Here is a 26,016-nt window from a genome sequence, read left to right as displayed (position 1 = left end):
CTATTTGGTAAAAAAAAAAAAAAAAAAAAAAAAAAAAAAAATTCCACTTAGCTCCTTAGCTGTATTTGAAACTTAAACACACATGTGCATTGCCTACATTAAGACCACACACCACCTTTTTCCAAAGTAGTCTAATTTTTGGAACATTATGAAATGGTCCATTCTGATCAATGGCCTTATAGCTTATCTCCATGCCCAAAGATTTTAAATTGTAAACATACCTACTTTCCTTTTTTTTTTTTGAGACAGAGTCTTGCTGTGTTGCCAGGCTAGGGTGCAGTGGTGCAATCTCAGCTCACTGCAACCTCAGCCTCCTGGGTTAAATCGATTCTCCTGCCTCAGCCTCCCAAGTAGCTGGGACCACAAGTGCCCGCCACCACGCCCGGCTAATTTTTTTTTGTATTTTTAGTAGAGACGGGGTTTCACCGTGTTAGCCAGGATGGTCTCGATCTCCTGACCTCGTGATCTGCCCGCCTCAGCCTCCCAAAGTGCTGGGATTACAGGCGTGAGCCACCACGCCTGGCCTGAACATACCTACTTTCAGTGTGTTTACTTTCTCCTATTATTTCACCTCCTAATATTTTCACATAATAACATTTAATCCCTCTTGAAATTTGCTTTGAGATATATATGCATGGCTTAAAATAAGGAACTAAACTGATTCTACTATAGAAATAATTTTGCTGGGTTCAAATAATGCTGGGTTGAAATGTAAGAGTAAGATTTTTTATATTCATCTAGCTACTCTTCATTTCATAAGCAGTAATTATGCCTAAATGGTACTGTTTAAATACAGGGACTCTCAAAAGTCTCAGGACTTCTGCTTAAGAAATTCCAAAAGTATACTTCACATAAAGTCATCATTATACTTTGTTTTTCATTGCAACAAGCCTTTCAAGAGAATCACAGAATTCAGAAGGATATCTTTAAGCAGACATTCACAGAATCCTCAAACTAACTTGGTGTTATAGGATGGTCTTGAGAGAAACTGAGGCCAGGCGCTGTGAGTCATGCCTGTAATCCCAATACTTTGGGAGGCTGAGGCGGGAGAATCACTTGAGACCAGTCTGGGCAACACAGACAGACCCCCATCTCTATTTAAAAATTTTAAAATTAGCAAGGCATGGTGGTACACATCTGTGGTCCCAGCTACTTGGGAGGCAGAAGTGGGAGGATCACTTGAGCTCAGGAGGTCAAAGCTGCAGTAAGCTGTGATCACGCCACTGCATGCCAGCCTGGACAACAGAGCAAGACTCTGTCTTTACAAAAAAAAAAAAAGAGGCCGGGCACAGTGGCTCATGCCTGTAATCCTAGCACTTTGGAAGGCTGAGGTGGGTGGATCGCCCGAGGTCAAGAGTTTGAGACCAGCCTGGTCAACACGGTGAAACCCTGCTGAGGCGGGCAGATTGCCTGAGCTCAGGAGTTTGAGACCAGCCTGGGCAACATGGTGAAACCCTGTCTCTACTAAAATAAAAAGAGTGAGCTGGGCGTCATGGCATGTGCCTGTAGTCCCAGCTCCTCGGAAGGCTGAGGAACGAGAATTGCTTGAACGCAGGAGGCAGAGGTTGCAGTGAGCCGAGATCACGCCACTGCACTCCAGCCCCACCCCACTCCCCCCCCAAAAAAAAAGAAAAAACAAAAAACTAAAGGTTAAAATGACGTAGCCACTTTAGAAAAACAAATGCTGAACAAAGAGTTAACATATGAACTAGCTATTCTACTCCAAGGCACATACCCAAGAGAAACGAATACATACGTTCACACAAAAACTTGGACACATATGTTCATGGTAGCGCTTTTAATAATAGCTAAAAGTAAAACAATCACTTGTCCATCAACTGGTGAATGGATAAACAAAATGGTATATATCTATATAATGGAATCTTACTAACTTAGAAGAAGAAACAAAGTAATGATACATACAACACAGATGAAACTTTAAAACATTATGCTAAGTTAAAGAAACCAGCCGGGCGCGGTGGCTCACGCCTGTAACCCTAGCACTTTGGGAGGCCGACGCAGGTGGATCACGAGGTCAGGAGATCGAGACCATCCTGGCTAACACGGTGAAACCCCATCTCTACTAAAAATACAAAAAATTAGCCGGGTGTGGTGGCGGGCGCCTGTAGTCCCAGCTACTGGGGAGGCTGAGGCAGGAGAATGGCGTGAACCCAGGAGGCGGGGCTTGCAGTGAGCCAAGATCGCACCACTGCACTCCAGCCTAGGCGACAGAGCCAGATTCGTCTCAAAAACAAAACAAAACAAAACAAAAAAACAGATACAAAAGACTACACATGGTATGAGACCAGGACAGGGAAATCTGGAGACAGAAAGTAGATTAGTGGTTGTCAGGGGTTGGGACGTGGGTGAGAATGGAGAATAACTGTATGTACCCAGTCTCTCCTTGGGGTGTTGAAAATATTCTGAAATTAAGATTTAGTTCCACAGCTGTGAATATACTAAAAACCACTAAACTGTACCTTTTAGGTGAATTTTATGGTATGTGAAATATATCTCGGCCGGGCGTGGTGGCTCATGCCTGTAATCCCAGCACTTTGGGAGGCTGAGGCAGATCACGAGGTCAGGAGATCGAGACCATCCTGGCTAACATGGTGAAACTCCATCTCTACTAAAAAATACAAAAAATTAGCTGGCCATGGTGGTGGGCACCTGTAGTCCCAGCTACTCGGGACACTGAGGCAGGAGAATTGCTTGAACCCAGGAGGCGGTGGTTGCAGTGAGCCAAGATCGCGCCACTCACTGCATTCCAGGCTGGGTGACAGAGCAAGATTGTCTCCAAAAAACAAAAAACAAAACAAAACAAAAAAACAAAAACACTCTGGGCCAAGGCAGGAGGATCGTTTGAGGCCAGGAGTTCAAGACCAGCCTGGGCAACATGGTGAAACCACGTATCTACAAAAAATAAAAATAAAAATAAACAAATAATAAATAAAAATAAAGCCAAGCGTAGTGGTGTGTGCCTGCAGTCCCAGCTACTTGGGAGGCAAAGCTGGGAGGATCACTTGAGCCCAGGAGGTCAAGGCTGCAGTGAGCAGTGACTGTACCACTGCACTCCAGCCTGGGTGACAAAGTGAGACCCTGTCTTAATAAATAAATAAATAAATGAAATAAAAATGGAACTCCTGTATCAAGGGCATATTTTGCCAATATTTCTCAAGAAAGACTGAAAGTGAGGTTTTGTCTCACACTCAACATTATCAGTACTTTTTTTTTTTGTCCTCAGATGTTGTCAAGATTTTTCTGTATTGCTTACTCTTTCAGATGTACCTCAAATTTAAACTTTCTTTTGGCTGACTTCAAAAAAAATACATTATAGATACGTGCCAAGTCTTCATCAGAACTGGGTTAGCTTCTCCATTTGAGTCTTCCTTGTCGCTTAATAGAGTTTCGCTTCAGTCTCCTCTGTTCCCTTTCAGGAATTTCTATCACAGACTTGGGGAAGTGCTCTCTCCTAACGCTCATTTTGCACACCTCTTTCCTGAGTTCTGAGAGATTTTTCTCAAGCCACCTCAGTGTTCTGCATTATCTACTCTGCTAGTTGGTACTGAACATTCTATTTTAACAATTGTGTGTTATAACTTTAAAAACTCTTTACTGTTCTCAGTTTCTTTTCTTTTCTCCACCTGCTCTTGTATTTGGACACCTGAATTACAGCTGCCTCTACCTCATACTATTTTGCATGCCCTCAATGATCTTGGGGTGAATTTTTCGTTTGTCTAACAACATATGTTTGGTCATCTTTACAGAAAGTGAATACACACATCAGTTCTTAACCCACACCTGTGTGGCTGCTTACACTGTTCACTATCAATTCCTTAAGTCTCAAATATGTGGGAAAGACCCTTCTCTAGTGTGAAGTAATCACAAAGGCTTGTTCTTACCACTGCACTTTGGTCACTTCAATGATAAATCAGAAAACAAAAACAAAAGCTTCCAGTGCATGGGATTACAAGACCTTAATAGTCCTGGGAAATTATACTTATTTGTCATAGTTTTTTTTTTTTTTTTTTTTTTTTGAGACTGAGTCTCACTCTGTCTGGACTGACTGGAGAGACTGGAGTGAAGCGGCGCCATCTCAGCTCACTGTAACCTCCGCCTCCCGGGTTCAAGCAAATTCTCCTGCCTCAGCCTCCCAAGTGGCTGGGATAACAGGTGCACACCACCATGCCTGGCTAATTTTTGTATTTTTAGTAGAGACAGGGTCTCACCATGTTAGCCAGGCTGGTCTTGAACTACTGACCTCAGGTGATCCGCCCGCCTCGGCCTCCCAAAGTGCTGGGATTACAGGCGTGAGCCATCACTTTCATTTGTCATAGTTTTCTGTCTTTCTTGCTGTCAATTTTTACCTCTATTTACACAATTATGCCTAACAACTCTTTCTTTTTAAAAACTTCAAACTTCAGGCCGGGCGTGGTGGCTCACGTTTGTAATTCCAGCACTTTGGGAGGCTGAGGTGGGCGGATCACGAGGTCAGGGAGATTGAGACCAGGTGATCTGCCCGCTTCAGCCTCCCCAAGTGCTGGGATTACAGGCGTGAGCCACCACACCCAGCTCCTGATTTGTTTTAACAAGTGAAGCTATAAAACAAAGGCTCATATTCTGAATTTTAAAGTTTTAAGGCTGGGCGTGGTGGCTCACGCCTGTAATCCCAACACTTTGCGGGGCCCAGGCAGGCGAATCACTTGACATTAGGAGTTTGAGACCAGCCTTGCCAACACGGCAAAACCCTGTCTCTACTAAAAGTACAAAAACTAGCCGGGCACAGTGGCACGTACCTGTAATCCCAGCTACTCGGGAGGCTGAGGCAGGAGAATCGCTTGAACTCCGGAGGCGGAGGTTACGGTGAGCCGAGAACACGCCACTACACCCCAGCCTGGGCAACAGAGAGACGCCGTCTCAAAAAAATAAATAAGTAAAATTTTAATTTTATTTTACTTATATTTTTGAGACAAAGTCTTGCCTTGTCGCTCAGGCTGGAATGCAGTGGTGTGATCACAGCTCACTGCAGCTTTGACTTCAGAGGCTCAAGTGATCCCCCCACCTCAGCCTCCCAAGTAGGTGGGACTGCAAGCACACCACCATGCCTGGCTAATTTTTTATTTTTATTTGCTATGTTGCTCAGACTGGTCTCAAACTCCTGGTCTCAAGCAATCTGCCTGCCTCGGCCTTCCAAAGCGTTGGTATTACAGGCGTGAGCCATGGCGCCTGGTTTTGAAGTTTTTATTTTAAAAATCTATATTACTGCAACTTAATTTCCATCATTATCGGGATGAAATAGTTATAATATTTTATTAAATAATGTCAAATAATATTTTTAGTATTTCGTACATAGCTTTGTTCTATGTATGGCATACAGAAAACATTACATCGTTAGACCATATTCTCCCTCGAACTGCTACGATGTAGTAGCAAATAAGAACTTAAGAAATTGAAAAAGAATAATCTTCTGTTAAATTTTAATTTTATAAGGCAGGACCTTAAGATAATCCCAAATTGATAATGAGTTTCTCCTTATGGGCTAACATACCTACATTTCTTTCTTTATACTTTAGGTCTCTAAGTGAATCCTAAATTATATGATGAAAAGTGTTCCCTTTGTTAGTCAGATGTTTGTGCATATACTCTCTACAAAGATGCTCAGAAAAGGACACAGTGAAGTATGAAGAATCTTGCATACTTTGAAACACCATTACTTTAGGATGGTAAAATAACCACTTACTTATAGCCCTTAATATGCCTGCCACTGGTTGGGGAGAGAAGATCCCTGGTGGAGTAAGTTCTTTTCTTCATTACATTTTTTTTTTCTTTGAGAAGCTCTCTTTGAGGAAGAGAGTTGAGAGACTAAAACAGCTCACTGTCACTGAACCCTACTGTGTGTCAGGCATGTGCTATGTGCTTTTATGTGTGTTATCTAAGAGGTGGTTACAAATGAGAAAACAGACTCGACTTCCAAGATTATACTGCAGTTAGGTAGCAGATACAGATAGGAATCCAGTACTTAACTTTAGCATATATATACATATAGAAAGAGAGAGAGAGAGAAAAGCGTGTTGTTTGTTGTTTGTTTTTTTTTTTGAGACAGAGTTTCGCTCTGTTGCCCAGGCTGGAGTGCAGTGGCGCGATCTTGGCTTACTGCAAGCTCCGCCTCCCAGGTTCACGCCATTCTCCTGCCTCAGCCTCCCGAGTAGCTGGGACTACAGGCGCCCGCGACCACGCCCGGCTAATTTTTTGTGTTTTTAGTAGAGATGGGGTTTCACCGTGTTAGCCAGGATGGTCTCGATCTCCTGACCTCATGATCCGCCCACCTCAGCCTCCCAAAGTGCTGAGATTACAGGAGTGAGCCATCGCGCCCGGCAGCACATACATATTGTTTTACTTATATTTACATATATTTATATACATATGCTCCCTATGTATATATGGATTACATGGACTTGGCAAAAATTAAACTGTACAAAAGGGTATATAGTGAAAAAGTTAAGTCACATTCTCCTCTCCCTCAATCCTTTCCCTTAGGTGATAACTGTAACCAGTGCCTTGTATATTTTCCAAGAGACATTCTATCCATATATAAGCCAGACTGCCTGTCTGTCTTCCTCCATCCAAGTATCCATCCCACCCTCACAAAACAGATATTAGCATACTGTTTTGCACTTTGCTTTTTCACTTGGTATATATTAAAAGTACTTCCATATAGATGATGAGTTCTTTTTAACAATTTAATAGTATTCATCACTTAGCCAGTCATCTATAATAGGACACATAGGTTATTTCTAGGTTTTAGCTATTATAAATAATGCTGCTATGAATAACCTTTCAAAGAAGCTATATCAATGTATACTGTCACCAATAATATAAGAAACTGCCTGAGCTTCACCTACACAATTATATTAACAAACTTTTTCATCTTTGTCTGATAGGTGAAAAATGGTATTATTATAGTCATAATTTGAAATTGTTATTATTGCGAAGGTGAACAGCTTTTCCTGTTTTTAAAAGCCATTTGTATTTCCATTCTCTTTTTGATATGTAGGAGTTCTTTACATATTAAGAAAGTTCAATTTTTGTCACATATTGAAAATATTTAAAATTTTTTATCTTTTGACCTTTATGGTATTTATGTCAAAAATTTAAATTTTTATGAAATCAAACTTAAACCTTTTTTTTCTAGGTTTCTGTGACATGGCATTAAAAAATCCTTTTTCACTCTGTTGATTACAAAAAATTTGCTCCATTGTTTTCTTATATAATTTTATGGTTTCATTTCTTTTATGTTTAGATTATTGCCCAACCGGGACTTTACTGTAGTATAAAGAATGAGGCAGGCCAGGCATGTTGGCTCAGATGTATAATCCCAGCTCTCTGAGAGGGAGGTGGGCTGATCACTTGAAGTCAGGAGTTCAAGACCAGCCTGGCCAACATGGGGAAACCCTGTCTCTACTAAAAATACAACAATTAGCTGGGCGTGGTGGTGCACACCTGTAATCCCAGCTACTGAGGAGGCTGAGGCAGGAGAATCGCTTGAACTCAGCATGCAGAGGTTGCAGTAAGCCGAGATCGTGCCGTAGCATTCCAGCCTGGGCCACAGAGCAAGACTCTGTCTCAAACAAAACAAAACAAAACAAAACAAACAAAAAAACAAAAACAAATAAAAAACCCACAAAAAACACAGAACAGAAGCAGTTCCCACTGTTACGAAGTTACTCCAACTTTCTAGGGCTACCCTGATGTACTAGGTCCTTTACTGGGACTAGAGGGGTACAAACTCTAGGAATCCTGTAGCCTTACCTCAAACCACAGGAAGAATTCCTAGAAGTACTATAAAGTAAACTGTAATGAGAAATTGATAGCTTTCAGACTATAAAACTGTTCAAATATAGTGAAAGAAGAAATAAAATAATTCAGTATCAGATTTTCCTTAGGGGAATGAAAGCAGTTTGAAAAAAGGTTATAAATGATCAGTGACACGAACCAAATGAAACTGACAGAGCAAAAGGCATATTAAATCAGACGTACTGGATTTGAAAAGTTATTCATTGCATTCCCTTCCTCCATTCCTTTCGTTTGAAAAGTATCCAACCTTGAGCCAGTTTCTTTGTTTTGAGACAAACAGTGCTGGGATTACAGGTGTAAGCCACCAGCCCGGCCCCTGAAATCAGTTTCTTGACCACAATTTCTTATCCTAGGGATCACCAGGCGGGCCTATGAACCTACTAAAACCACATGCTAAGTTTGTGGGGGATTGTATTTGTGCGGACATTTCCTCTCATAAACATGTTTCATCTTAAAGGTGTCTAAAGGTATCCATGATCTTTAAAAGCAAGGATTTCACTGTTAAGTCAAAACAACTTCTTGAACCATTAGTAGTACTGTACCATACATAGAACATTAAATCGGCACTACATTTAAATACATTTAAAATGGCATTACGTTCATTTTTAAAAGCTATTTCAGATAATGGCACTGCAGGGCAATGCTATTCCAATTAAGAATGTAACAGGCTGGACGCGGTGGCTCACGCCTGTAATCCCAGCAATTTGGGAGGCCAAGGTGGGTGGATCACCTGAGGTCAGGAGTTCAAGACTGGCCCAGCCAACACAGCGAAACCCCATCTCTACTAAAAATACAAAAATTAGCCGGGTGTGGTGGCGCATGCCTGTAGTCCCAGCTACTTGGGAGGCTGAGGCAGGAGAATCACTTGAACCAGGGAGGTGGAGGTTGCAGTGAGCCAAGATCGTGCCACTGCACTCCAGCCTGGGTGACAGAGTAAGACTCCATCTCAAGAAAAAAAAAAAAGTATATAACAGAAAAGTTTAGTTTTCTTCTACTCAGGAAAGTGAGAGCTTATATTCTTTAAAGTTAGCCTGTGGAACTGTATCTCTTCCTCAGTTATCAGCTGCTATGTCTTAAATTTTACATGCTAAACTGATTGAGGATTTAGTATATGGCTAATCACTCTTATCCAAAGTAAGAGTGGTATTATTAAAAGTTCCAGTTTATTAGTTGGTTTAAATATCCTCTGACTCTCAACAGCTTTCCATTAAGAAAAAACTACCTTAATGGGGCATTAAGTTAAGGAATAGAGAGTAGAGAATCTAGATGAGGATTTCCAAGGGAAACAAATCATACGTAACGTTTATTCAAGAAAGTGAAGAGCACACTATGCTAATTTTAATTTCGCGTACCCAGACCTTATCTGTCCATCTCTCCGGTTTATCTGGACTATTTGAGGACCAAAGGGAAGAAGGGGAGTAGAGAGTGGACAGGTAAGAGGACAAAGACGAGGCAGCTAAAAGAACAGCAGGGGACTGAGAGAGCTATAACAGTTCTCCAACTGGGAATCAGAAATTCTCTGTGGAGTAACAATCTGGAAAAAGTAAAAAGGCCTTTTAAGAATCTGGTTGGCCAAGCACTGTGGCTCCCCAGCATTATGGAAGGGTGAGGCGGGAAGATCGCTTTAGCCCAGGAGTTCGAGACCAGTCTGGACAACATGGTGAGAACCCGTCTCTACAAAACATAAAAAATTAGCCAAGCATGGTGGCGTGCATCTGTGCAGTGAGCCGTGATCTCATCACTGCACTCCAGTCTAGGTGACAGAGTGAGACCCTGTCTCAAAAAACAAAACAAAACAAAATTCTGGTTAAGGGCTGGGCATGGTGGCTCATGCCTGTAATCTCGCCACTTCGGGAAGCCAAGGTGAGCAGATCACTTGAGGCCGGGAGTTCAAGACCAGACCAGCCTGGCCAACGAGAACAACAACAACAAAAAAAAGAAGAAGAAATGTGTCAGGCGTGGTGGTGTGTGCCTGTAGTCCCAGCTTCTCGGGAGGCTGAGGCAAAGGATCACTTGAGCCAGGAGTTGGAGTCTGCAGTGACCTACGATCGTGCCACTGCACTCCAGCCTGGGTGACAGAATGAGACCCCTTCTCAAGAAAAAAAGAAGATTCTGGTTAAAATCAAGAAATCAAAAAAGAGGCAACTAGAAAAGCTAGGAGACAAACGCAACTATCTGGATTTCCGTAATTATAGGTATCAGTAATCTACAAACACATGTCAAAGGCAAAACAATATGATTTCTAGGTATACATTCCCCATTGGGGCACCCATCCCAAGGCTGCTTTCCCTTCAAGCAGTGGTCTTTACCTTTTGAGGGATCACAGACAAATCCACTAAGAAACTGACAAAAGCTACAGAATCACCTAGAAACGAAATACCTGGGAACACACGTACATAAAATTTAGCAGTTTCAGGAGATTTGCAAATACCTTTCAAGTCTGATCCCTGGATCCCAGACACTGTTTTAAAGGCCTCAAGTCCCAAAATGACCCTACCTATTGTAACACATCCACTCCCTCCTAGCCATCAAAATTAAGACGATTCCCTCTGTGCCACTGATCTCAAATAGATCATAAGAAGAAAGCACTACAGGTAGTCACATGGGTAAATTAGGGCAGTGCTGAAACGAGAATCAGAAGGACTGGATTTGAGTCCCAGTTATGACACTAGCAGATATTGTAACATCCGGTAAGTCACAACACTGTATTGGCCCAGTGTTTCCTCAGCCATAAATGAGGGGTTTGGAATAAACTAAGGTGCTGACATTTTAAAAGCGAACAGTTTTCCTGTGTTTACTGAATATTTACTGAGCATCTAACATGTTTCAGGTCCCATAGGTAGGTGGTGGGAAAACGAAGAAAAAAAAAGACCACCCTCAAGGAGCTACATAGAACAGACAAGTAGACAGTTACAAAACAATGTGGTTCATATTCTAATACAAGAATATAGAGAACTAAGAAATGAGAGAAGGGGGAGCATTTAACTTTGCCCAAGGAGACTACAGTCTAGTCTTGAAGATGTTTCCCAAACAGATATCGCAGGCATGGAGTATATCCAACACATGAAGACTCCAAGGTGAGAGAGAGTAGCCAATCTTCAAGGGAATTCAGAGTTTGTGCAACCACGTAAAAGCACTGAGATTAGACAGCAGGCAGGAGAATGTGTAACTAGTAGGCAAGGTAAGTGTTTTAGAATAAGACAGCTTTGATTCACCTGCCTAACTGGCTGCCCCACTCTAAGTATGAGAAGAACAGTGTGCACTTGATATCTGACTTCTAAAAATTAGCTGACTCACAAATGCTAAAAATTGTTCTCTAACAATATTTGAACTACAAATTTCTAATAAAGAAAAATGGCGGCCAGGCACAGTGGCTCATGCCTATAATCCTAGCACTTTGGGAGGCCAAGGCGGGTGGATCACAAAATCAGGAGATCAAGACCATCCTGGCTAACACGGTCAAACCCCGTCTCTACTAAAAATATAAAAAATTAGCCTGGCGTGGTGGCGGGCGCCTGTAGTGCTGGCGGGCGCCTGTAGTCCCAGCTACTCAGAAGGCTGAGGCAGGAGAATGGCGTGAACCCGGGAGGCAGAGCTTGCAGCGAGCCGAGATGACGCCACTGCACTCCAGCCTGGGCAACAGAGCAAGACTGTCTCAAAAAAAGAAAAAGAAAAAAGAAAAATGGCCAGGCACAGTGGCTCATGCTTGTAATCCTAAGCCTTTGGAAGGCTGAGGTGGACGGATTACTTGAACTCACGAGTTGAAGACCAGCCTGGGCAAGATAGTTAAACCCTGTCTCTACAAAAAATACAAAAAAATTAGCCAGGCCCAGCTACGTGGGGGACTGAGGCAGGAGGATGTCTAAAGCCCAAGAGGTCGAGACTGCAGTGAGCTGAGATCATGCCACTGCACTCCAGACTGGGTGACAAAGTGAGACCCAGTCTCAAAAAGAAAAGAAAGAAAAAGGAAAAAAAGAAAGAAAAAGAAAAATGTGGCTGGGCGTGGTGGCTCACACCTGTAATCCCAGCAGCACTTTGGGAGGCCGAGGCAGGTGGATCACCTGAGGTCAGGAGTTCAAGACCAGCCTGACAAACATGGTGAAACCCCGTTTCTACTAAAAATACAAAAATTAGCTGGGCATGCTGGTGGGCACCTGTAATCCCAGCTACTCGGGAGGCTGAGGCAGGAGAACTGCTTGAACCCGGGGGGAGCGGAGGTTGCAGTGAGCTGAGATCACACTACTGCACTCCAGCCTGGGGGACAGAGCAAGACTTGGTTTCAAAAAAAGAAAAATGAAGTCAGTCAGGAGTTCCATTGTTTATAAACCCTAATTAATCAACCAATTTCCAAGAGGCTGAGGTGAGAGGCTCACCTGAGCCCAGGAGTTTAAGGTTGCAGTGAGCTATGATCGCACCACTGCACTTGTACTCCAGACTGGGCAACAGAGTGAGAACTCTTTAAAAAAGAAAGGAATTTAAAAATAAATAAGCCAAATTCCTTCTGAGCCATCACTTCTTAGAAACAACCCATAACATAGCTTTTGCGATTCCCCAGTTTTAGTCTTTTCCTCAGTAGGCACACAGACTCCATTCCTTCTCTCTGCCTTTCTCAAAGCTCAGCCTGATGAAAACAGCAATCAGCAGTGACAAAAGGAAAAGCCAAAAAGGGATCATGAACATTACTCAAAAAGTCAGAATTAACCTCACACAATCAGACCAAATTAAACTCTTCCAACTGCACCCTTTGTTTTGCTGTTCTTGTTTTAGAGACAGGATCTCACTCTGTCACCTAGTCTATAGTACAGTGGCACAATTATGGCTCACTGCAGTCCTAACCTCCTGACCTCAAGTGATCCTCCCACCTCAGCCTCCCAAAGCGCTGGGATTACAGGGATGAGCCACCGCCTGGCCAGCACTCTTTCACGATCAATTCTTCCACCTGTGTGCTCTTGGTCCCACTGACTCTTGCTTTCTAAGATTTCTGGCTCCAACAATCATCCCTTCTATTTCAACCTCCACCTCTCTCTTTAGGTTCATCCCTGCAATCACATAAATATATCAAGTTGCCCTTTCCTCGTAAAAAGTCATTCATTCAGCACATATTTTCAAGTGCTTACTAAGCACCTGGTACTGTGCAAAGCACTGGCAGTGCCTTCATGAAACTCTGAAGAAGTAATAAAAAATATAAACTCAGATTAAGAGTCTGTTCTGCTCCAACCCAATAATTCATTTCTAAGAAACCTCCTATTATCAAACTCATGAAATAAAAGACACTTTTCAAAAGGAGCAAAAAGGAATAAGGGACCAGAGTTCCAGACTCAAAATACTAAATTCATTTTTCCCGCAAGAATTTCAACAAGGTATCAAGTTCTCCTACCACTAAGCAAGTCCAGCTTTTAGTTGTACTCAGTTTTTGCTCAAGAGCAAAGCCTTTCTTTTCCCAGCTCCATGAGCATTACCAAAAAAAGCACAACTCTTCAAAAACATTATCAGAAACATCACCCACTGTTGTGCTACACAAAGCAGAAAGCCACCTTAAACACTTTTCCTACTCAAGCTGTGTTACTTTCAAGACAGTGGTTTGCTTAATGCAAATTGTGTTCCCGAAATCATTTGCTGCTGTATGACATCCAATTCCCGCTATGAAAGGGGAAGTCTTGGGATGCTAAAGAAGTACGCAACAGGGGCTCATACCCAGCATGGGCAGGTCAAGAAGGCCTGCCAAGGAAGTGAGACTTCAGGGATGAGTAGGAGGCAGTTTAAGCAAGAAAGGAAAGAGAAGGGGGGAAAGTTGTGCCAAGGCAAAGAGAACGACATTTACAAACGCCCTAAGGGGAGAATGGACACACACACTTCCAAGAATACAACACAGTGGAAAAGAGGGAGGAAAGTGATAGGGGAAATCAAGCAAGAGACACAGGCCATGAGGTCTTGTGAGCCGGAGGAGGGGCTGAATTTACACTGTGAGCAACGGGAAGCCGTTCAAGGGTTTAAGTGAGAAGTCACACAATCTTGCTTCATTTTAGCTACCTCTCCCCACTTCTTCAAGTTGGGCTTCTAAAAAGAGCAGTGTACACTTGGTAGTTTGCATTTCCTCCTACCTTCTCTCCTGAACTCCGGGTATCTGTCTTGTGTAGTCCGCTGACACGACTCCCTTTAAGGTATCTGTTAATCTAGCTGCTCAATGTCATGGCCCTCTCAGGCTGGCCCTTACCTGTCAGGTGGCCCTGCTCACCCTCAACTCCCTCCACTGCTTTCCTCCCCACTTCTGTGGTTGTTCCTCACCAGTCTTTTTTGCAAGTTCCTCTTTCTCCACCCATCCTTTAAATGATGTCTGTCAAGATTCTGTCCTTGGCCTTTGATATTTCCAAACGCTCTGTATCTTCCCTAGATGATCCCATCAATGTCTAAGACCTCAAATATCACCCATGTGTTCATGATTTCCAAAATCACATTTACTCAGACCCTCTCTCCCAAACTCCAAATTTATACATTCAACTAGCTTCATTTCAGTGTCTCGCAGGTACCTCAAACAGAATTAAAGTTTCAAAACCAAACTTGTACATAACGTATACCCCTTTACCATTTCATTTCAAATCTGTATCTCCCCTCCATCCCTCCTGCCACTGCCTAACAGAAGTTCATCAGGTCTCTTCAGGTTTACTCCAACCGTCTACTGCCCTGTGCTGCGTGCCTACACTTTCCTCATCCAGTCTGCTAGCAGTCAGAACGATCTTGCTAACAAGTAAATATGATCAGCCCGGAGCAGTGGCTCATGCCTGTAATCCCAGCACTTTGAGAGGCCGAGGCAGGCGGATCACCTGAGGTCAGGAGTTCGAGACCAGCCTGGCCAACATGGTGAAACCCTGTCTCTACTAAAAGTACAAAAAAATCAACCGGGCATGGTGGTGTGTGCCTGTAATTTCAACTACGCAGGAGGCTGAGGTAAGTGAATCACTTGAACCCGGGAGGCAGAGGTTGCAGTGAGCTGACATCGCACCACTGCACTCCAGCCTGGGTGACAGAGCAGGACTCTGTCAAAAAAAAAAAAAGAAGCAAATATGATCATGGTATTTGCAGACTTACAATTCCACAGTGAGTTCCTATTAAACAGCTCAAATTCCTTAGTCTGATCTAGGCTCTGCCTTACTCTCCAGCATCTCAACTTCACACCAGTCTCCAGGCTAAACTGTGGGTGGTTCTCTCAGCATTCCCTCAGTGCCTTTGTGCACTCCCTCCTTGCTGGAACAGTAATTCTCTTCACCTCCCTTGTCCTCTTCCCCTGGCCAATGTCTTTCAAGACTCAGGTGAGGTCCTCCCTCCCCCGAGAAGCTTCATCAGAACTCCCATGTGCACCCCTTTTTGGGAAATACAGGACTCCTAGGTACCCAACTCCACAAGACCCTGTGCTTCAAGCTAGCTTTACATGTATCACTTTAACGTTTTCATCAGCTTACCTATTTACAGGGCTGCATCCTTAAAAACTGGGACTCCTGTCTTTTAACAAGAATCCTCAGTGTCTAACACTAGCACATAACAAGCATGTTATGAACGAATGAATGAAAATATGGAACTACAATGAGGCCCCAAAAGAATAAGCCCTAGAGTGAGCACCTCGAGGGCAGGAACCTTGCCAGGAGCATTCTCTGCTGAATCCCCAAGGCCAGGAGCAAAAGCTGCAACTCCACTGGGGGTCTGGGCATATTTGTGGAATGGCTGAATGGACGTTCTAAGGCCACAGGAAAACACATAGCCCAAACTTCCTGACTTGCTTTCCATTACTAACTTGCTTGGTTTGTGACCTACTTTTACTGTAACACCAGTGTGCATGCCATGGTTTCTACTGACCAAACTAATGGTCTTGTTTTCAACTAGGAAAAAATAATAAGAGCATTGACCAACCAAGGAAACTACAGGATTCCTCGGTAAGAATCCATAGAAGGATTTCCTTATCTTTTTGAAAATGGATGTGAAATCTCCAGTGGATGCGAGTTAAGTTCATTTTTCTGGAAAGAGGAATCACAATTCTCATTGAATTTTCAAGGATATTAATGATACCAAAGAAAATTAAATTTCTTAAACCAAAATGTTAAGCTGAATTAAGTTATATTCACTTTTCTCTTTTCAAATCTATTTCGATATATAACCTATCCCTTAGAGAGACAGCAGCCTCTGCTAAAACAAATGTAACTGGAGAAGATGCAGCTGGCAGGCTCTCTCACATGAAGATTCCTACCAGAATTTGCGTTTCAGATTGTCTATAACTGGAAGAGTCCTTACCAGCATTCTTTAAAACTTAGAGCCCTATTCTAACATACTCTCTATCATGGGAATCAGAATATTTATACTTCCCATTAATGTGTTCAAGAAGAAAACGTTACTTTCTGAACACATTTTTCACTGTCATCTAATTAAATGGAAAGGGGAAAAACCCAGGATCATCCACATTTACAGGAAAGCCCGTCTTTTCTTTTACTTTACACAGAGAGAACCAAACATCAGAAGCAGCATTAACTTAACCGTCACCAAATTCAATCTTAGGAATAATACGACAAGGATTAAACGAAGGGGAAAGCAGTTACATCATTTTAAAAGAGATAAAGTTTTGTTTGAATTAAAAGGTAGTCTAGTTGACATAAAAAAAGCGAATCACAGGTGTTTATACTACATATTGCATCTATGTGAGCTGAACAGCCACGACTAGGGCGATAGGCATCGGAACACCGTGCCCCCGGGGAGGGGATGAGGGCACTTTCTCAGGGCAAGGAAAGGCTATTTTGATTTGAGGGGGCTTGCAAGAGGGGATTCATTTGTGACACCCGTCTGGGAGCACACATGAAAGCTGCGTTTCACTGTAGGGAAAGTATACCTCAGTAAGGAAAACTATAAAGAGAATGACACGCTATCACTGGACGAACACAAGCAAAGCCTCTTTCGTTCCGGGAAGGTTCTATGGGGGCCGAACCCACGCTGGGCGCTGCTGGGCCACGGGGGAAAATGAAGACGGAGGGTCCCGAGAGCGCTGCCCTCGCCAGAGGCCACGAGCCACCCCCAACCACCGCGGCTCCGCCAGGAGAGCGAGCTTCGCCTCGCAGAGGGCTGCGGCGGCCGGCCCGGCGCCCAGAGCGGCCTGCTCCCACAGGTCCTGCGCGGGCGCCAGCTGGACCCGGACGCCGCGGCCCGGCTCGCCCGCCCCCGCCCTCACCGCTCCCGGGGACGCTAGCTGCCCACCCGGCCAGAGAAAGAGCTGTCCGCGAGCAAGAACCAAGCACAGCGGCGTGGGAGCTACGGCGAAGCTGCGGCCCGGAGGCGCGCGCCCGAGCGCCCCCACGGCTTTCCCAAGGACCCCCAGACCCGGCCGCGCAACGCTGGTGGCGCATCCACGCGCTCCCCAAGAAGCCGCTGTGGCACCGCCCTCCAGAACTAACTGCGCTTGCGCTAACCATGAGCTGCTCAGCTCAAGTATGCCTTTTTTTTTTTTTTTTTTTTTAAACCAAAAGGAGCAAGAGAACGGTCAGCGCAGGCGCGCCCCTGACGCGGCCCGCGCCGCCACTTCCGCCCCGAGCGAGAGGCTAGAGGCGAGAGGCGGGGGAGGCGGGAGGGACCCTGCGGACAGGGCACGAGTCCGGGTCTCGGAGGAGGTCGGCGACTGCCGCGTGGGTCCGCGACTCACCAAGTACAGCGGCTGCCAGCGACGCTGAGTATCCAACTCTTCGAACTCCCGCTCGATGGTGGTGGGCATGGCTGCGGGAGCGAGCTGGCGCGAGCAGAGCCTGCGCCGGCGGAGAGGCTCAGGCCCCGCACGATCCGGGGAGAGCGCTGGCGCTGCGGCGCATGCGCGCTGCGCGCCGCGCCCCGCCCCCACGCCAAGCCTGGTCGGCCGTGGGGAAAGTACCTGGAGCGTCGGACGTCAGCGCGCAGACTCGGCGCCCGAGCGCGGCGCGGAGTCGGCGGCGGGGCGGGGCGGGGCGGGGCGGGGCGGGGCGGGGCGGGGCGGGGCGGGGCGCCCAGGTGGGAGGGGGCGGGGCCAGGGGACCACCCGGCGGCCGTGGTCCCGGCGCGCGGCACGAAGTGAGCCGCCCCTTGGGCTTGCGTCTTCCGACAAGAGAGAGGCGGTGGTGTGGGTAGCGCGGGGTTACTGGAATGGGACTCCCTGAGGAAGTCCCCTGAGAAGTCGCCGGCACGCTCCGCCTTCCTTCTTGCTTCCCATTTCTCGTTTTGTTCTCAGCCTTCATAGTTTTTTAAAGTGCTGTATTTGAATATTACTTTAAACATCATCTAGGTCAGTTTAGCGGCCTGTGACCAACTTGGAAACAAATTCCTCATTCTTTTCTGCCCTGGTGTCAGCTCGTGTAAGCCTGCACATTTTATGCCAAATAAACCGCTGGAGCAAAAGGAAAGGCAGCCAGCCTCTCCCGGAATTTGGGAGAGGGATACCTTGTTAAGAAAACGTTCTACAACTTACGAATTAGATTTAACTGTAAAAAATAGCACGTCCTCTTTTACCAAACAAACGTACTAGTTAGGGAAATCATCTTGCTTCAGATTTAAGATAGTTCTTTTTTAGTGCTTGTAATATCCTGCTGTATAATCTTCATAAGAAACGTGAAGGGTTAGGAAAGGTTTAGCCGTGCTGTCCAGTATTGGGATTTAAATTTTAAATATTAACTTAATTCCTCAGTGGCACCAGCCACATTTCAGGTGTGCCATAACCATGTATGGCTAGTGGCTGCTATGTGGCAAAGTACATATGTAGAACGTTTCTATCATCGAAGACAGTTCTTTTGGACAGAGCCGGCCGAGAGGATTACAATACTTGGGGCAGAAAAATGTCCTTAATCATATAAAATAATGAAAACCCTAGCCAGAAAAAAAAAAAAAAAGTTGGCTACGGAAGCTAGAAGAAATCGTATTAACAAAAAAGCAGTCAGCAAGCTTTCTACTTACATAGTGTGATTTAGAGATACAGGAAAGCTTCCCCCGAAAGACCCCACAATGTCTAATGGTCCTTGGTTCTGAAATTCTGTCATTGAATCTGATTATTTTGATTAAAGGCATGGTATCTCCCAGAATATCCTGTGAATGTTCGCATTAGTCTGCTCATCAGATTGCTTTCCAACCAAAAAATACTGTGTTCTACAAAGGAGGGGCATCTTTATCTCAAAGCAGCAGTTCTTATCGCCAAGTATTCAGCATCTCTTTGGAATTCATTTGTCAGCCTCTCTGGTTCCGGGAGCTGTATTTGCCTATCTTAGTTTGCTGAGTGCAGCGAAGAATCTAGAACAGTGGTTCTCACACCAGCATCATTTGCATCCAGTGTGAGCTTCTTTGAAATGCAAATTTGAAGGCCTCACCCCAAACTACTGAATCAGAATCTCTGGTGTTGGGGCCCCGGGAGACTACTTAAGCAAGCTCTCCTGGGGATGCCTGTGCCCCCCCCCCCCAGAGTTTGAGAACGATTGCTCCAGAAGAATACCTATACAGGGCTGCACTGAAGCCCGGGGGTAAAAAGAAAACAGAGGTTAACTTGCTTCGAGATATCCTGCTGACAAGATATGACTTGGTCTCTCCGACATATGTGACTCCCAACCCAACTAGTTCCTAGCTTGCTGTTTCTGAAGGACCCCAAATGTAGACTTTTGCCCCTTTTGAAGTCAAGATCAGAAGTTCTCAGGATTTTAAAATGTCAAGCTTCCCTATTGCCCCCAAATTGTTCAAATTCCTTTGATAGTAGGCATACTTTTATGTGCATACTGTTTATATATTTGAGGAAATACATAATGAACAAAGTCTATTAATTTAAAAAATTACAAATTCATTTAAAAGAATTATGAAATTAAGTAGCCATGTGTATTTTTAAATAATAGTACATATATGTATGAGATACTCATTTTACAGATAATGCTTGGTGGATTACATATTTGGATTCATAGCAATGTCTTCAACTTACTCCTTGGCCCCTTCAATCCCTGTTTGGGAACCACTGCTCTAGACCAAAGGAAATGAAGCATAGCGAGAGTTTGGAGTCCCTTCTTTCACTGGAACAAGGCCTGCCTTCTGCACTTTAGTATACTGTTTAAGAGGCTCTCTCCCCTCAATGTATAATTTATACCCCTTTCAGAGAAAACTCTACTTACTACCCATAGCCCCTCCTGTGGTTTGAATAATGGTGTCCCCTCCAAAATTCACGTTGAAACTTTATCCTCATGGTGGCAATATTAAGAGGTTGGCATTTTGGGAAGTGATTAAGTTATGAGCGTTCTGCTCTCATGAATTTGATTAGTGCCTCATAAAAGGACTGGAGGGAATTAGCTTGGGCCGTTTTTGCCCTTCTGTCCTGCCATGTGAAGGCCCCTAGGTGGCACCATGAGGAATGGGCCTTCAGCAGACACCAAACCTGCTGGTGCCTTGACCTTGGACTTCTCAGACTTCAGAACTGTGAGAAATAAATTTCTGTTATTTGCAAATGACGCAGTTGCAGCTATTTCATTATAGCAGCACAAACAGACTACCCTTATAGCTAGAACTTCAGAGGCACAAGCATATCAAAATACAGCCTAAAAGCCTAGTGTCTACAAGAGCTGTACATTTATAGAGCTGGGCAGACATTTGTTATACAAATTCAGATTGTATAGATTACAGTGAGAATGAACTTCAGTTAAATATATGTAGTTTTTAATAAACTTTTAATTGAAATATACACAAAAATGCACACAAATCACAAGTGCATAGCTCAGGGAGTTTTTACAGAGTGAACATAGCTGTCTATCAATACTCAGGCCAAGAACAGGTACTTTATCTGTCCTCCAGAAAGCCCCTGGAGCACCATCCTAAATCCTCCCCCTTGAGTAACCAGCCCCATGCCCTCTAACACCGTAGATTAGTTTTGCCTTTTTTGAACTATGTTTAATTATATAATATGTGCTTTTTAATGTCTGACTGCTTTTGCTCAAGTTAGTGAGAGTCATCCACGTTGTAGGAATAGTTTGTTCATTCTTGCTGCTAAATAGCATATGATTGTTTGAGTCTACTACCATTTATTTGTTCTGAATTTGGTTGTTTCCAGTTTGGCCTTATCATGAAGAGAACCATTAAGGACATGTTTGTCCTTGTCTTTTGGTAGACATACACTCATTTCTTGTGGGCATATGTCTAGGAGTGGGATTGCTGGATTGCAGTGTATCTATATGTTCATCATACACTGCTGAACAGTTTTCTGAGTGATTGCATCCGCACTTGAGCTTGGACACAGGATAAGGATGGCCACTATCATCACTTCTGTTCTATACTGTATAGTTATAGCAATAAGTGAGGAAAATTAAGAAGTGGTATAATGATTGGAAAGGATGAAACAAAGTTGATATTGTAGCCAATATATTGTACAAATAGAAAATCGAAAGTAATCTACAGGTCAACTATTAGATTAATAAGTGAATTTAGGCTAGGTGCAGTGGCTCACACCTGTAATCCGAGCACTTTGGGAAGTCAAAGTGGGAGGATCACTTGAGGCCAGTAGTTGGAGACCAGCCTGGGTAACATAGTGAGACTCCGTCTCTAAAAATAAAAAAATTAGAAAAAAAAATTGAATTTAGCAATGTCTTTGAAAACAAAGTCAATATAAGAAAAAGCAGTTGTTTTTTGTTTTTTTTTTTTTTTGATGGAGTCACTCTGTCGCCCAGGCTGGAGTGCAGCGGTGCAATCTCAGCTCATTGCAACCTCCGCCTCCTGGGTTCACGCCATTCTCCCGCCTCAGCCTCCCAAGTAGCTGGGAATACAGGTGCCCGCCACCACGCCTGGCTAATTTTTTGGTAGAGACGGGGTTTCACCGTGTTAGCCAGTATAGTCTTGATCTCCTGACCTCGTGATCCGCCGCCCACCTTGGCCTCCCAAAGTGCTGGGATTACAGGTGTGAGCCACTGCGCCTGGCAGAAAAAGCAGTTGTATTTCTACATAGCAACAGCAACTAGAAAATTTTTAAACATTGGAATATAAACTATTCTGAAAAATTCTTAACAAAAGATTAGCAAAACCTCTAGTCTGAAAACCACAACATATCACTCAGAGGAATGAAAGAAGAGCTAAATAAATGGAAGGATATACGATGTAATGTCTTGGAAACTTTAGTATTGTAAAGTTGCCAATGCTTCTCAAAGTCATGTATGAATTCAGTGCAATCTCAATCAAAATCTCACCATATTTTTGTAGTGTAAATTGACAAGCTGATGCTACCATTTACAAATAAAAATGCAAGGGGCCAAGAATAGCCAAAATAATCTTAAGGAAGAAGAAAATGGAAGTTTTACCTCACCAGATAATAAGATTTACTCTAAAGCTACGATAATTAAAACAGCGTGTTCTTAGTGTGAAGATAGACAAATAGAAGAATGGAACAGAACAGAGTCTAAAGAGGAACTCAAGGGCCAAAAGTAGCCAAGAAGAACAGATCTGGAAGACATTATCCCTCCAGATATCAAGATCTCTTATAAAGATATGTGGTATCGATGCAAGGAAAGGCAAGCTGACCAGTGGAACTAAACAAAGTCCAGAAACAGGTTCACACGTATAGTCATCCGGTGTGTATCTTTGTGTGTGTGTATTTTACAAAGGCTGAAGTAATGTGTCTTCAATAAATGGTGCTACATCCAAAAGAGCATAACTATATGTTTCCATTTTATATGAAGTTCAAAAATAGACAACAGAATAGTGATTACCTCTGGAGGCAGCTGGGGGCTGCCTCTGGTAGGGTGGGGGTGTTGCCTGGGAAGAAGCATGAGAGAGTCTTCAGGGGTCCTGGAAATATTCCATATCTTGATTTGGTTGGTGGTACACTGTTGTGTATAATATACACGTATTTGTACATGTGTGTATAAAATGTCATTGAGCTCCACATTTAAGATTTTTTGGACTTTATTATATGTATGCTAACCTCAATAAAACTAAAAAATTCCTCACTCAAGAGTGAAAACTTTTTTAATTTAAATAAAAATAAACGGTATTTCATTTAGAAATGGAAACCAGGCACATTATCTTACATAGTATTTCATAAACTACCATCACCTAGTGAATATAGCAAAAGACTGTATATGGCTTCAAAGCCACATAATGCACCTAAATTCTCTAAAATTGCCAGCAATTACAAAGTGATACATATGAGCCACATAGGATCAAGATGGGGATTCACTCATTCCCTATTTTGGAGCCACAAAGTATATCTGCTGCCTAGGTTTGGACCAAATGCAATTAATGTATCAAACAAAAAATCCTAATATTTATTCAGCTTCATCCACAGCCTCCAAAAATGGTTTTAGTAAAAGACCAAATAAATTACGGTTTTTAAAAAAAACTTTCGGGGCTGGGCGCGGTGGCTCACGCCTGTAATCCCAGCACTTTGGGAGGCCGAGACAGGCGGATCACGAGGTCAGGAGATCGAGACCATCCTGGCTAACACGGTGAAACCCCGTCTCTACTAAAAATACAAAAAATTAGCCGGGCCTGGTGCGGGCGCCTGTAGTCCCAGCTACTCGGGAGGCTGAGGCAGGAGAATGGTGTGAACCCGGGAGGCGGAGCTTGCAGTGAGCCGAGAGGGCGCCACTGCACTCCAGCCTGGGCGAAAGAGCGAGACTCCGTCTCAAAAAAAAAAAAAAAAAAATTTCAGGCTCGGTGTGGTGGCTCACACCTGTAATTGCAGCACTCTGTGGGACCAAGGTGAGTGAGTCTGCCTGGCAGACATGATGAAACCTAGTCTCTACTAAAAATATAAAAATAAGCTGGGCGTAGTCACGCGTGCCTATAATCCCAGTGACTCAGGAGACTGAGGCAGGAGAATCGCTCAAACCTGAGAGGCAGAGGTTGCCGTGAGCCAAGATTGCGCCACTGCGCTCCAGCCTGGGCAACACAGTAAGATTCCGTCTCAAAAAAAAAGCTGGGTGTGGTGGCACATGCCTGTGATCTCAGCTACTCAGGAGGCTAGGCATGAGAATTGCTTGAGCCTGGGAGGCAGAGGTTGCAGTGAACCAAGACGGCGCCTGTTGCACTCCACCCTGGGTGACAGAGTGAGACTCTGTCTCAAAAAAAAAAAAACTTCCAAAAATAACTACCTAACCCAACTACACAGAATATGTGGTAGGCCTTCCAATGAACTATCATAGTCCCTAAATATGTCAGTTATCAATTTATTGACATTAAGCTCAAGGCTTCCTTTTTCACCTTCTCTATGAGAATGGATCTGGGCCCTTTAAATATTTTTCCTTTGCCAGCTGACACAGTGTTAAGCTTTGTCAGTAGGGGGAGTGGAGAGACACTTAAGGGGAAAGGGCTTGCTGGGAACCGCACGGGGGAACTGTGCTTGCTGGGCTGACTCCAGTGACCAGCAGCCTCCCCCAGCACCTTGCTCCTGGGGGTGCGTCTGTAGCAGAGTACCTCCCGTGAGACATCTCCCTGTGAGCAACTTTCCCATACACCCAGAGGGCAATAGAGTAGATTGAATGGGGGCCTCTCAAAAATGTGTCTGCCTGGAACCTGTGAATGTGACCTTCTATGAAAAAAGGGTATTTGCAGATTGAGCTACGAATCCTAAGATCAGATCATCTTGGATTATCAGGGTGAGCCCTAAATCCAATGACAACTGTCCTTCTAGGAGAAGGGCAGGGAGAGATTTGAGACAGGAAAGGGCCATATGAAGATGGAGGCAGAGGTTAGTCACTCAGCTACGGGGAACACCTGGAGCACCCAGAAGCTGGAAGAGGCAATGAAGGCTCCTCCCTGAACCCTTCCGAGGGAGCAGAGCCCTGCAGACACCTTGGTTTTGGACTTCTGGCCTCTAGAACTAAGTGAGGATAAATGGTGTTGTCTTAAGCCACCAAGTCCATGGTCATTTGATATGGCAGCCAGCTGTACAAGGTTTCCAGCTAGTTCCACAAATGCACCCCCACAGGGAGGGCTCTCCATGCAGCAGGCTAGAGGCACGCCTTCTCTAAGAAGATCTGGGACTCCTTAGAGTTTCATCCCTCAGCTTCTCAATGAAAAAAAATCCTTAAGCTTCTCAATGAAAAAACTTTTGAGTGGAAGTACCTTAAAAGTAAGGATTTCTGTTCATCAAATGACAGCATTAAGGAAAAGGGTGAACTGCAGAGTAGACGTTTTGCAGTGAATACATCCCCAAAAGACTCAGGCCCAAAATGAAGAATGCCTACAAGTCAGTATGAGAAAGATAGCTTAATAGGAAAACGGGCAAGAGATTTTTGAGTAGGCATTTTGTGAAGAGGATATCCAAATGGTCAGTAAGCATATGAACCTTACCCTCATTAGTCACTAGAGAATGCCAGTTACACCTATAATGAGATAATACCTCACCCCACCAGAGTGGCAGGAACTGGAAGCAGCTATAGGTCTTACACCTGCGGGGTGAATGAATGTTGACTGGGGGAGTGAGGAGTGTAACCGGGCCCTTTGAGATTTCAGCACCCTGCATTTTTAGTGGCTGAAACCATGAACATTCTGATCAGGCCCTTGCCTGCGTGCACATGTTAACTGCCCGCTTTCTGCCAATATCCCTTGCTCCCTCAATATAATGATAAACTGCTGGTGTGCTGTTTCTTCACCAAGAGGAGAAGATAACTTCAAGGTCACAAAACATTTTTGCAGAGGGAACGGATGCTGTTAAGGATGTCATGACCGGCTGTTGATGCCCAGAAGTCTGGTTGTTCAAGGCACTATCTGAGACTGAAGAAACACAGACTTTCCCATCGGTTCCCTGAAACTCCCCCTCCCTTTTGTCTAGCTGCACAAAAACTCCCTGCTTCACCTTTTTGTTAAGACAGATTTGAGAGATCTTGCCCTCCTGCCCTCTCGCCTTGGTCAAATCGAATCAACCTTTCTCTATCTCCAAGCACCAGTGTCTCAGTGTTTGGCCCCAGCTGCTCATGGGGTACACAGGTCTGAGTTTGGGGTTCTACAATAGAAGTACAGTGCTAGCAAATCAAGCTGCATTGAACCATTCTAGAGGACAAAGGGTGGCATAAAAATCTGTTGGAAGAGAAGTTACCAGAGAGTGACAGATATATACTTTACCACATTGTTAAGATAAATATCACAATTTTGCCTTGATTAGTCTTGGAAGAAAGAATAAATAATGGATAAAGAAAGATGAAAACTAGGTGACTT

General features: G+C 44.0%; 1 protein-coding gene across 10 annotated transcripts in view; it reads right to left on the bottom strand.

Moving 5' to 3' along the window:
- The window catches only part of PTPN2 (protein tyrosine phosphatase non-receptor type 2), a 98,086-nt gene extending 80,087 nt beyond the window's left edge, over nt 1-17,999 (bottom strand). For 4 of the 10 annotated variants that reach the window (XM_009433614.5, XM_003953237.5, XM_054671732.2 and 1 more), the window contains exon 1: nt 17,528-17,723. In XM_009433614.5, the coding sequence (XP_009431889.4) occupies nt 17,528-17,596 (69 nt within the window). In that variant the 5' untranslated portion in view covers nt 17,597-17,723. Of the gene's footprint in view, nt 1-17,085; nt 17,261-17,527 lie in introns of those variants that run through there. The other 6 variants (XM_054671731.2, XM_001171536.7, XM_009433615.5 and 3 more) reach the window with 4 other exon arrangements.
- Nucleotides 18,000-26,016: the final 8,017 nt, after the last annotated feature.

Source organism: Pan troglodytes, chromosome 17 (assembly GCF_028858775.2).
Source record: "Pan troglodytes isolate AG18354 chromosome 17, NHGRI_mPanTro3-v2.0_pri, whole genome shotgun sequence".
NCBI classification, from domain to species: Eukaryota; Metazoa; Chordata; class Mammalia; order Primates; family Hominidae; genus Pan; species Pan troglodytes.
The sequence above is the reverse complement of the archived record's forward strand: the minus strand, read 5'-3'. Positions and strand labels throughout refer to the sequence as shown.